Genomic DNA, 12,495 nt, shown 5'->3' with positions numbered 1-12,495 from the left:
TTAATTTTACCTATAATTCCCTTTTGTTTATGGTGCCAGGTAGGTGCCATCCTTTTTGGGCATATGCAACTAAGGGTTTTATTATATATACATGTAGGTGGCATTTCTCTTGTCTATCTTGTAGCACAGAAATTGTACTAATCAAATCTCTGACTTGTTTCTAAAAAGTAACATGCATGTGTTAGGAACTGGAAGAATGTTTTTCCAAAGTTGAATATGAATTTAGAGCACATATATCCGTCTCTTTTAGGTTGAAATAGATTTGAAGAAATTCAGTTTTTAAATATCAGTAACAGTAGGGATTAAGATTTATACACTTAGTAAATGCCAACATTGTGTTCATTTTTTTCTCTAAGTTGTCTATTATAGAAACTTCCCAAATTTTTGTCAGTTTCTTGATCTTTTTCACTTACTGTACAACATTTATTATATTAGGGTGATACATTTAAGTGACTACTAAATGTTGTAGCAGAGACATGATGTGCCATGTCTGTCTTGTGACTTCCTATACTTAACACACACATGCCCACACAACGTTTGGTAAGCTGAGAAATAGAGACTTCTTGCCCAGATAAAATGATTTTTTTTTTCTTTTAGTCTCAAAAGTTGGAGCATCCGTTTTACTTGAATATTTGGAGAGGAAAAACAAATTAGAAGCCCCAAAATGAGAGCCCATTGAGGCCATGCCCCCAGGCAAGCACACACCCTCTGCCCCATACATACACCCCACAGACTGTAGTGTTTATTCTCCTTTATTGAGCTTTGTAGGGTACATACACAAGTGGAAAGCCACTGTGCACAATAGTGGGCCTTTTGTCAGTCTACTGTGATGCAGATTGCAGGGCCAAAACACAGCAAATTCAGCCTTGGCCACATGGTAGCCTAGAGTGATTCTGACCTTGGAAGAGAACTAACATATTCTGAGAGGCTGTGGTGGATACTTTACATTTAAGTCAGTCAATCCTCACAACAAACCAATGAGCTAAATATTCTTTTTTCCTACTTTACAGATCAGAAAACTGCAGCTCAGAGAGAATTAGTATTAATATTTTACTGAAGATGTAACTGGCAGAGCTGAGATTTAAACTCAGGTCTAATACTAGTGCGCTTGTTCTTTCTATTATGCCATTGCCTCCTTCCCAGACAATTGATTCAAAAGTTATTCATTTATTTAGCCTTTGTCAAATGGTGTCACATATTAACTAGTTTTAGTCACACATATTGATTGTGTGACTTTGGACAAGTCATTTGACTTCTGGGCACTAATATTAATAACTTGCATGCTAAATTATCATATTGAACTAGGTGATCTCTGAGGTTCTTTCGGATTCCATAGGACCCTGGGATCTTCTGAAATGTTCACCTCTTCAAATTGTGCCTCTTCCTCACTCTCCCCTGCAGCTATTGCCTTATCTATGCCTTATTTGTTTCCTAAATGGGTTAAGCCTTTCTTTTATAGAATTTCAAATTTAAGGTATTCGTGATTAAATCATAAAGTCACTTTACAAAGAGCACGTGAATTTGGTTGTTTGTTTAGTTAGTGCTGCCATCTTGTGTCTACCGTTTTATGAGAGAAAAAGTTAAAATTGAGAAAAATTATGTTGAAGGATTTTTTGTTTTGTTTTTGGTGGAACTTGAAAAAATAAAAGAGTCATTTGCTCTAGTGGCTGATCAACCTGGGTCAGACTGAGATGACACTGTCAGTTAAAAAAACCTTTGACCTTTGTTTATGATGCTCCTTTTTTATTTATTATCCCTTTGTCAAATGTAGTGAAATAAAGATGCAAAAACTAAAGTGAAGAATATTTAACTTGTAGGTATCATGAAACAACTCATATCAAGGTTCTGAATGATTATATTTCAAAATCATTTTTCTTTTTTGTTTTCTTTTTTTTTTGGAGACAGGGTCAGACTCTGTCACCTGGGCTAAAGTGAAGGGGCATCATCACAGCTCACTGCAACCTCAAACTCTTGGGCTCAAGCGAACCCTCCTGCCTCAGCTTCCCAAGTAGCTGGGACTACAGGCATGCGCCACCATACCTGGCTAATTTTTTCTATTTTTTTCTAGAGGCGGGGTCTCACTCTTGCTCAGGCTGATCTCAAACTCCTGGCCTCAAGTGATCCACCCACCTCAGCCTCCCGAAGTGCTAGGATTACAGGCGTAAGCCATCACACCTGGCCTCAAAATAGTTTTTGAAGAGTTAGTGTTAATGTGAATTGCTCAATGATGCATTTTCAGCTGTATTGGTGCTAGATCTCTTGGTACTCATTATGCTGTTATTCACCTTAAAATTGTGCTGTTCTGTTGATTGCCAGCAAAATTATTAAGAAAGAGAGCTACATAGTCTTTTTAGAGTTGTTTACTTGCTATAAGGGATTCACTTACACCAAATAAATAAATTGAAACTGACTTTCAAGATATGACACGGAGAGAATTTTGGCATTGATCTTTCAAATGTCATTAAAAAATAGTCATTCCACCATTTATTAGACATCTTTTAACAGACAATGTGGGTTTCATTGAAAATGTTAAATGGCTTATTAAAGCCTTTTATTCTTTTGTACTTTTAAAAATCTAGGGGATGATTATTAGTCAAAATTATAGTCTTGTCTTTATTAAAGAGTTGTAGCTCTGGAAAAAAACACTGAAAATCGTAGTTCTAATTTCTAAATTACTGTGGAGCATTCCATTTCCCTTGGCTATTTTGCTAAGGTGGGTTTTTTTTGTTTGTTTGTTTTAATTTTAGGGCACTGAAAGTTATGATATATTTGATCCAAGACAGTCCATTCCAGTCCAGGAATCTACAGTGGTGACAAGGACATGGGACTCCTCCTGCCAGATTACAGATGGTTCAATACAATTGACATCCTGGCTGACAACTGTGGAAAGGAACCTTGGATTATTTTATTTTATTTTTGTGGGACCCCACAAACCCAAATCCATAGGATACATCAGGTAATACTCTTTGGTCACTTCAGGAAAACACATCCCTTTTTCCTTCAAAATCATAATGTGTGAAGAGCAAGGAGCCAGAGTATTTTAAGTATCCTCCCTCCCTCCATACCCCCCCCTTTTCAAAAACCATTATTATTTCAGAATGAACCATTTAACTTTTGTATAGAATATAATTAAAGAAGACTTTTTTATTCAGTTTAGTCTATGTGTGACTTTAGAGTCATTTCTCTTTGTCTTTTTTCTTTTAACTTTTCAGATGTATTTATCAATTCCTAAAATCTATTTAGATATTTAATTGCAAAACATTCAGGAAATGAACTTTTGGATTTTCTAAATTGATATAGAGTAAATCAGTTTTACTGTTTTTTTTCTCCCAAGATTTTATTATGCAAATTTTCAGAAATACGGAAAAGTTGAAAGAATTTTACAGTGCATACCCATTTAACCACCCCTTGATTCTACCATTAACACTTTACCATTTACCATTTCTGCTGTAACCTATATTTGTCTATCCCTCTGTCTATGAATCCATTGATTTTAATTTTTTTGATACATTTCAATATAAGTTGTTCATATCAAGTTCTGGTGTTTTGCTACATGTTCTAAAATGATAGCTATCTTTAGATTTAATCTCAATAGGACACATTCCTATTTGATATCCAATGTGAACTTCCCAGTGTTTTTCATAAACTCACTAGTGGCATGAAATATATTGGCATCTTATGTACTAATATTGTTCTGCTGTAGATTCCATATTCTAGAGTGTCTGATAATACATGTTGTATGACATTAAATCACATAAGTCAGAAGAGTTTTCAATGCTTTTTTCATATTGTTGAACATATTAATAGTTGTTAACCCAGGTTTACAACTGTGTTTTGTATAGAATGTTACTATTTTTTTTTTATTTTTTTCCTTTTGGAATTCAGGGTAATTAAAAATTTTGGAATTATGGAAATCCAGATGAAAGCTATGATAGGAAAATATTTTTCTCACAGTATAATAGTCATAAATTTCTTTAGAGAGAAAGATTTCTAATGTCATCTAACTATATACGTATTACTATCCAAATGTCACTTTCCATCTTGATCTGACTCATTCTTCAGTGTTTCTTAAGAACTTTCATGAGTAATATGTGTATCAGAATCACCTTATATTCTTTTTGTGTTTATTATTTTTTAGAATCAGGATCTCGCTGTGTTGCCCGGGCTGGCCTTAAACTCCTGGGCTCAAGCAGTCTTCCCCCCTCAGCCTCCCAAGTAGCGAGGACTACAGGATCCCAACACTGCCCCCTGCTCCTATTCTTCTTATAGCTCTTTTCTCACTGTATTACAATTTTTTAAAAGTTTGAACATAGCTGCCACAAAATTATGTATTCTTTGAAACCAGGAATTTTGTTTCCATGTATGTATATTCAACATTATTCCTGGAACATAAAGGGTATTAGGTCAATATTGTGCGAAAACTGAATGTAAAAAATGTTTCAAAATGAATTAAAATTTTTTTTCTTTCTTGCTAAGGCTTCATTCTAAAATAACCTTTGCTGATGAGGATGTCTGATACTGTTACTGTAAAAGATGAAACTGAAACAATGAAGGATTTGGAGGCAGAAGTGAAAGATACAACCAGAGTTGAAAATATTATCAAATCAGAAAACTATGGAAAGATTTTGGCAGAGAAGAATGACCGTTGTATTGACAACAATATTGATTTGCAGGTAAACAGGATTTTTTCCCCTGACTATAAATACTAAATATTTCAATACATAGTTATGTTTCTTTTCATACAAAACTCACTTTTCAAAATTCTAAAAGGGTAAGTTGACCCTTCACGACATAATCACCAGCTGGTTTTTGAATTAGCTTACTGTGAATCTTAGGTCTTTGATTTGCTTATATTAATATAATTCTTTTCATTTGTATGAAGCTAGTGCATTTTTATTGGCTTTCTACTTTTTCATTCCTTGCCCTAACTACCAGTGCTGTGAGAGTTGGGAATTTAACCTAAGAGCTCTTAGAGGAGAGGGAAATGGAGAGATTGAAACTGCAGAGATCTGTTGGCAAAAACAGCCTCCTGGGGGTTTCTCAAGTCTATCAACCTGACTGAAAAGAGAGGTTGGTGGATAGGAAAAAGTCACTTGTTCCATTTGATGCTGCACATATACAATGACTTAGAACTAACCACTGAGAACACTTTTAATTCCAGGCATAGATGAAAATGGAGTTGACCAACAGATTCAAGATAAATAAAAATGGTTTCAAGTGGTAGTATTTCTAGTAGTATTCATTTCTTTGATAAGGTGTTGCAGTTATCTTTTATGTCAAAATTAAGGGCTAACAATTTTAAAACAACTTTTTTTAATATCTCATGATTTGTGGGTTAGGAAATGGAGCAGAGCTTGGCCAAGTAAATTTTCTATTCAACAAGGTATTCACAGAGGTCCCTCACCGATATTTCATTGGCCAGTGTCCTGGAGGTTCTAAGACAGCTTCCCTCACGTCTGGCAGCTTGGTAGGAATGGCTGGAATGCTGGGTTTTTGTGGTTCCTCCAACATGGTGGGCCCAAGGTAGTCAGACTTCTTATGTGGCAGCTCAGCAGTCCCAGAGAGAATGTTCCAAGAGAACCAAGCAAAGCTGCAGGGTTTCTTTTGACCTAGGCTTCGAAGTTCTGGAACATCACTTCCACTGTCTTCTTTTGATGACACAAATCAGTAAAGTAAGCCCAGAGGAAGGGGAATTAGATCCCACCTCTCAGGAGGAAAGAATTTATAGCCACCTTTAATCTACCACAAATGTTATCCTAAAATATTATCTTTAACACTAATGTTTTATTTTGGCCTTGTGATTAAAGAATTCTATTGTTAGAGAAAATATTCTATCATTCTTTCTATATCCCAAAGACTTTGATGGGTACAAGCTAAAAATTATAGCTTCACTTTTCTATGATAAGTAAAGAAAACTCTTTTAAAGGTTATCTCATTCTTCATTCAGTCAAAAACTTTGTTTATTCCCTGTTATGTATCAGACACTATTTAGACAATGATAGCAATTCCTATAGCTATAAAAAAGCATGTAAGCCTCACTGATTGAGTATAGTCAAGTGGTAATTATCTAAGAAATTGGGAGGAACAACATATATTTTTCTAGTCATTTTTAGTAATAGCACTTTTTAAAACAACAAAAAATTGCCATGCCTGTAATCAGTACACTCAGTGATGGCAGTGTGCCAGCATCCTGATTGCATCAGAGAAAATCAACTAACATTCTATTGCATTTGTCATTGAAATAATAAAAGATTTCATTTTAGCCTCTTTTCTACACCTAATGTTCATTCTCCCAGGTCATGCTTATCAACAAATGATTAACTTGGATTTTTGCATTTCTTACCATATCTATTTTGTTGACCTTGGCAATAAGCACAAGACCATTCTGATGACCACTGTCGTGTCATGGCCCAGTTGTTTGTACTGTAGGCAAGTTTCATATGTTACCTGAATATTTATTGAAAGCCTATTGTTTGCCAAGGAAATACCATAGTAAACAACAATGGGTCTGGTCTTTGACCTCTTGTTTCATATATTAGTGTAGTGACTATAAAGATTGGGAGGAGGAAAAAGAGAATATGAGAATTCATTTTATGTTAGTTCGTTGAATGCTATATTCATTGGTTATTCGAATGTTTATTAAGAATTTACTATCTGTAAGAATATTGGTTCTGCTTTGAGCTTTTGAGGTCCAAGATACCTCCGTCCAGGACGCCTGGCAAGGGACATACGGTGAAAATAACTTGTACAGAAGAGGTTTAAGTAATGGAAATTGGGAATTTGAAGTAGATAAAACTGAAAAATAATTTTTTATGTTTTAACTTAATATAGAGTCAACTGTTTTAAGCATATACAGGGAATAGAGTGTTTTATTTAAAAGGGCCTCGTTAATACAGTTACTTTTTAACTTAATGTGGAGTTGCCTATTGTAGCATACTACTAGACATTTCATCTTCCTTTGGTACCTTTAAGATACTGCCTAAAGGCTGTCATCTTAAATAGCAACTATTATTTTTACTCCTGAATCTGATGTATGTAACAAACAATGTTGAGAATTTTGAGTAAACCGTTACTTTATTTTAATAGAGTAATAAGATACTCTCCGCTTTCATCTCTCATTCTGAAAATCAGCTACCGTGAATATTTTATGTCTGTTGTGTTGCCAGCATAGTGATATTTAAAGTGAATTGGGAAAAGGGAAATGTTTACCTTCCAAAAGAAGCATACATATTGCATCCATTTATACAAAAAAACTACATATTTAATATATATAATTTGATGAGTAAAAAAGTCATTTTTAAATGAAGGGGTGTTATAGCTTCTTTCATACTGTGAAAAAAATCTTAAGGTTTTCTACTATCTGTTAAGGATAGTATTTACATAAAAAAAATAATTTCATCAAACTGGTGAGAGAGGCCAGCAGACATTAGACACCACCTCAGATGGTTCCACACAGAGATTTTCTCAAAAGAGTTCTTTTGCCATTTCTTTTTCTTTTATAAATATTGTTGCTTGTGTGGCACTCTTTCTACTTTTAAAAAAGGTTAGCTGTGTTTTTTATTCAAGATTTTGTTTTGAACTGTAATCTTAATAGAAGTTTTAGGATTTCTTAAGAATTTTGTAATACTAATACTTTGGAGCCAATTCAAGAAATCTGTATGCATTAGTAATTTTTCTACCGCCACACACTGTTCCTAGTGAGAATCTGGAGGTATATTTTGGACTTTATATGATTATAAAATATTTGGAAAGTTGGGGTGGTGGGTGTCAGGTTTCTAAATCCAGAAAAATGTATTTTGTTAGACTACTAGTCTCTCTAATCTTTAAAATGGGTTTGAGAGACTTGTGTTTGCTTTGATTTCATGTATGTAACTCACTTATGTAGCTTCCATTGTTTGATTTTTTTCACAGATAGATTTTTCAGATTAAATTTAGGGTAAATTATTTGTGTTAATTTTTCCAATCATTTATTTGAAATGTGAAATTAAGAATCCTGTGCTCTGTTTACTTATTAAAGATTCAAATTCAACTTTTCCATTCTTTTACAATTGTATCTTTGTACTTGACAAATGCTTTGTCCAGGGGTGTTCATCTGTATGGGTGTATATGTAGGAACAATTGAAAACAAATTTTGGAACAAATGCCTTTAACTATTGTTAACAGTAGGATGGCCAATCCAGATTGTGTTGGTAACCCTTATTGTGGAGGAAATAAGAGAGCTGATTTTTGTTAACAAGTAGGTCTTGTGTGTCAGAGTGTATGAATGACTTCTGATATATATGAGTGAATTTTCCACACACAGAATCAGTTAAAGTATAATCTGTATTTAGTATATTCTGTTTCTGTAGTAAGCTCTTTGATGATCAAGTTGAGAATCTTGCATCTTATATCCCCTAGTTTAGTTCCAATGCATTTCTTTAATAGGAGATGGGGACAAAATAAGGGACAAGAAAACAATGGCAATCTAATAAGGCTGTCAGAAAAGTTCAAGGCACAGAGCCACACTAATGCAACAATGAAGGCAGTGGGTAACCAATTCCTTAATTGATGAAACATGCAAAGAAGTTTCTTTTTAAAGGATTGAATAGGCTGGCGCAGTGGCTCACATCTGTAATCCTAGCACTCTGGAAGTCCAAGGCAGGTGCATCAGTTGAGGTCAGGAATTTGAGACCAGCCTGAGCAAGAGCAAAACCCCATCTCTACTAAAAATAGAAAAAATTAGCTGGGTATGGTGGTGCGCACCTGTAGTCCCAGCTACTCAGGAGGCTGAGGCAGGAGAATCACTTGAGCCTAGGAGTTGGAGGTGACAGTGAGTTAGGATGACGCCACTTGTACCCTAACCAGGGTAACAGAGCAAGACTTGGTCACAAAAAAATAATAAAGAATTGAGTAAAAGTCTCTGTATATATAAAATCATTCAAGTCATAATCTTGACTGTTTTCCTATTTGTCAAAGAAAGATAAAAAGAGTGTAGATAATGTACATAGTACATAGTACCTAACAAATGGTAGGTGCTATTAATAGTATTATTATAATCATCATAATTGTAACTATTAACAGTAGCACAACTATATGGCTTCTCAAATTTGTCCTTTTATTGTCATGCAAAATAGATTTTTTCTTTAGTAATAAAATAAAAAGTAAAACTTATTTCTTTACATAAGCTCCCATAATTTCAGTGCAGTAGTTTTTGTTTCTGTCTATTAAGTTGTCTATCTGTATGCTGTACTTTTATTAATATTTAATGAGTTCAACTTTTTAAAATTTAAGTTTTCATTTCCCATAGTACACTTTACTTTTTAAAATTATTCTTTACCTTTTGAACCTGTTTCAAAAAAGAAAAATTAAAAAATAATATAGGCCGGGCATGGTGGCTCACCCTGTAATCCTAGCACTCTGGGAGGCTGAGGAAGGAGGATTGCTCGAGGTCAGGAGTTCTAGACCAGCCTGAGCAAGAGCCAGACTCCGTCTCTACTAAAAATAGGAAGAAATGATCTGGACAACTAAAATATATATGTATAGAAAAAATTAGCCGGGCATGGTGGCGCATGCCTGTAGTCCCAGGTACTTGGGAGGCTAAAGCAGAAGGATTGTTTGAGCCCAGGAGTTTGAGGTTGCTGTGAGCTAGGCTGACGCCATGGCACTGTAGCCCAGGCAACAGAGTGAGACTGTCTCAAAAAAATAATAATAATATAAAATTATTTCTAGGACTTGGTATTCTATTGAACTTTGATTATATGCACATATGATGGCACTTGTAAACATGTTTGTTTTTTGTGGTACTTTACTATGACATGTATAAAGATGTTTGCCATATCTTATAGATGTAGAAATGCTTTTACATACTATTTTTACTTCCTTGGATGATTTTCACATATACATCGCCAGTAGGATGAGGAGATCCTTTATCTTCATTTAATATAAGGAATAACTGTAAAGCAGATAGTCTGTGACTTTCTCCAGGGACTTTTCTGTAGGGTCTGAGAGGCCGGCCTTTGGATGTTTAAGTCTATGCTTTATGGCCCAGAGGGTTAAATGATAAAAACAAATCAGTGATTTGTGTTTGGTTTGTTGATTTTTTTTAAAAGTCAGTTCTCCCAACTCAGAAAATATTGTTATTTTCTGTTATTTCATTAGAAATTAGCAGCTTGGCATCTGTTATTTTTACTGCCCCTGACCTTTAGCTAGACATTGAACATGTTAATTTATTATCTTCTTCCACGTAATTACCATCAATCCTTACTGTTACCTAGAAAAGTACTGAGAATTAGTAAGCTCGGGTCTTAGTTGAAAGATTTCAGTCGTTACAGTTTATTTTCTTTATAATAATTATTAATTACAAATAAAAGTAATCCCTTTTTTTAAATAAGTCAGATTTCCTCTTTATTGAGTAATATTTGATTGGTTATTTTTATGCTAACACATATTTAGCTCATAAAGATTGTTCAGTTCTTTCTCAGTTTTCCTCCAAAATGCTGTAGCTGGTAGCTCTGACAACATATTGATATTAGTTTCAAACCGAAATTCTATTAAGGATGCTTTATATTCTGCACTCATTTTTTGACCTAGTTACTGTACATCAGTATAAAACAAATAAATTGGGAACTTTGTTCTAAGCTTTCTAAATTCTAATTTAATTAGCATCTCTCTGGACTAGTAAAGGTCTGTTAAACAAGCTGCTAAACTTTTACTGTGACAATGAAATTCTGCTTAGGATGAAAAGTGTGCTGTAAATAATAAAACCCATTTTTAAAATAATTATATCAAATAGAATTCCACTTAAAGCCAAATATGGCTGTCATATAAATAACAAAAATATGAAATAAAGGAAATAATAATGATGCCACTTTGGCAATTTATAGTTTACTTATGTAGTAGTGTATTAGTTTCCTATTACAGCATAAAAATTACCACAAACTTAGAGACTTAAAACAACACCCATTTATCAGCTCACAGTGGGTACAACTGAGTTCTCTGCTTCAGGTTTTATAGGGCCAAAGTCAAAGGTGTCAGCCAGGCTGGGCCCCTTTCCAAAGACTCTGGGAAAGAATTTGCTTCAAGGCTCATTCTAGTTTTTGACAGACCTCAGTTCCTTGCAGCTGTCTGAGGTCCGTGTTTCCTGACTGGCTGTCAGCCAAGGCCACTCTGCTCCTAGAGGCTACCCATGGTCCTCCTCTACACATCACCCCTCCATCTGCAAGGCCAGCAATGATGTGTCAAGTTTTTCTCACACTTTGAATCTCTCTGACTTGCCCTTTTGCTTCCAACCAGAGAAAACTCTCAGCTTTTATACAGCTCACTTGATTGGGTAAGACTCACCTCAGTCTTTATCTTAAGATAAACTGATTTGGGGCTTAGGCAGTACCTAGATTAGTGTCTGATTAAATAAACAGAGGATGGAAATCTTGGGAGCCGTCTTTAGAGCTCTGTCTACCACAAGTGGTATTTAATCCAAAATAAAAAGGTTTCTTTTGTTTTGGTGTTTTTAGAGAGGGAATCTCGCATTGTCACCCAGGCTGGGGTACAGTGTTGGGATCATAGTTCAGTGCATCCTAGAACTCCTGGGTTCAAATGATCTTCCTGTTTCAGCATCCCAAGTCACTGGGATTACAGTTGTGAGGTATCATGCCTGGCACAGAAAGGTTTTTGTAGGTGCAATGTAAAATGTACTAGACTAAGATTCTGAAGATACTGAGTTCTGCTTGGCCATGTAGTAACTGATCCTGGACTGTGAGGTCCTTAAGGACAGGAACTGTGTCCTATTCATCTTCATACCCCCATTGCGTGGCACAGTGTCACATGTATAGCAGGAACCCAGAACATAGTAGTTAAATGAAATCAGATTAAGATAATTTTACCTCTCTGTCTTTCTTCATCTTTATCAAAGGGTCCTTGTAAATTAAAACTGAGACAGTTAATGCATGTATAAGTCTATGAATATTCTAAACTATTACTATAGGGGCAAGATACGGCATTACCATTTTATAGATTAAAAATTAGCATCTGATATATTAAGTAATTTAATCTTATGGCTAGTAAGCAGCAGTTAGGACATTGCTTTTCGGACATGCTTAGTTCCTAACCTTTAATAATCTATTGCATTTATATAGTGCTTTAGGATTTACAAAGTCCCTTTTTTATCTACCTTTTCACCAACTGTGTGAATTAATACAAATATTATGAACTTTATACAGATAAAAGTAAACTGAGATAATTTGACCTGGTCACCTACTAATAAGTAAAGACAAGTTTAAGTTCAACTCTCCTACATATGAATACAGCATTTACTTTGTCAGTTAATCATCACTTTTATTTTAGAGATTTTAATAGAAGGCTTTATACCATTAATACTTAGAATTGCAAAGGATTAAAGCAGGGGATGGGAGTAAATCAAATTCTTTTCCCTTCGGATTCCTCAGAACTCATTTAGTTATTTGCATTGGCTAGTATTTATCCGTTGCTTTTCTCCTACTTTTTTTTCCTATAAGCCATTAC

General features: G+C 34.7%; 1 protein-coding gene across 10 annotated transcripts in view; it reads left to right on the top strand.

Annotated features, from left to right (window-relative positions):
* The window catches only part of R3HDM1 (R3H domain containing 1), a 181,901-nt gene that overhangs the window by 59,175 nt on the left and 110,231 nt on the right, over nucleotides 1-12,495 (top strand). For all 10 annotated transcript variants that reach the window (XM_045560125.1, XM_045560123.1, XM_045560134.1 and 7 more), the window contains exons 2-3: nucleotides 2,748-2,956; nucleotides 4,477-4,673. In XM_045560125.1, coding sequence (XP_045416081.1) covers nucleotides 4,503-4,673 — 171 coding nt within the window. In that variant the 5' untranslated portion in view covers nucleotides 2,748-2,956; nucleotides 4,477-4,502. The remainder of the gene's footprint in view (nucleotides 1-2,747; nucleotides 2,957-4,476; nucleotides 4,674-12,495) is intronic.

This window comes from Lemur catta, chromosome 8 (genome assembly GCF_020740605.2).
Source record: "Lemur catta isolate mLemCat1 chromosome 8, mLemCat1.pri, whole genome shotgun sequence".
NCBI classification, from domain to species: Eukaryota; Metazoa; Chordata; class Mammalia; order Primates; family Lemuridae; genus Lemur; species Lemur catta.
The sequence above is the reverse complement of the archived record's forward strand: the minus strand, read 5'-3'. Positions and strand labels throughout refer to the sequence as shown.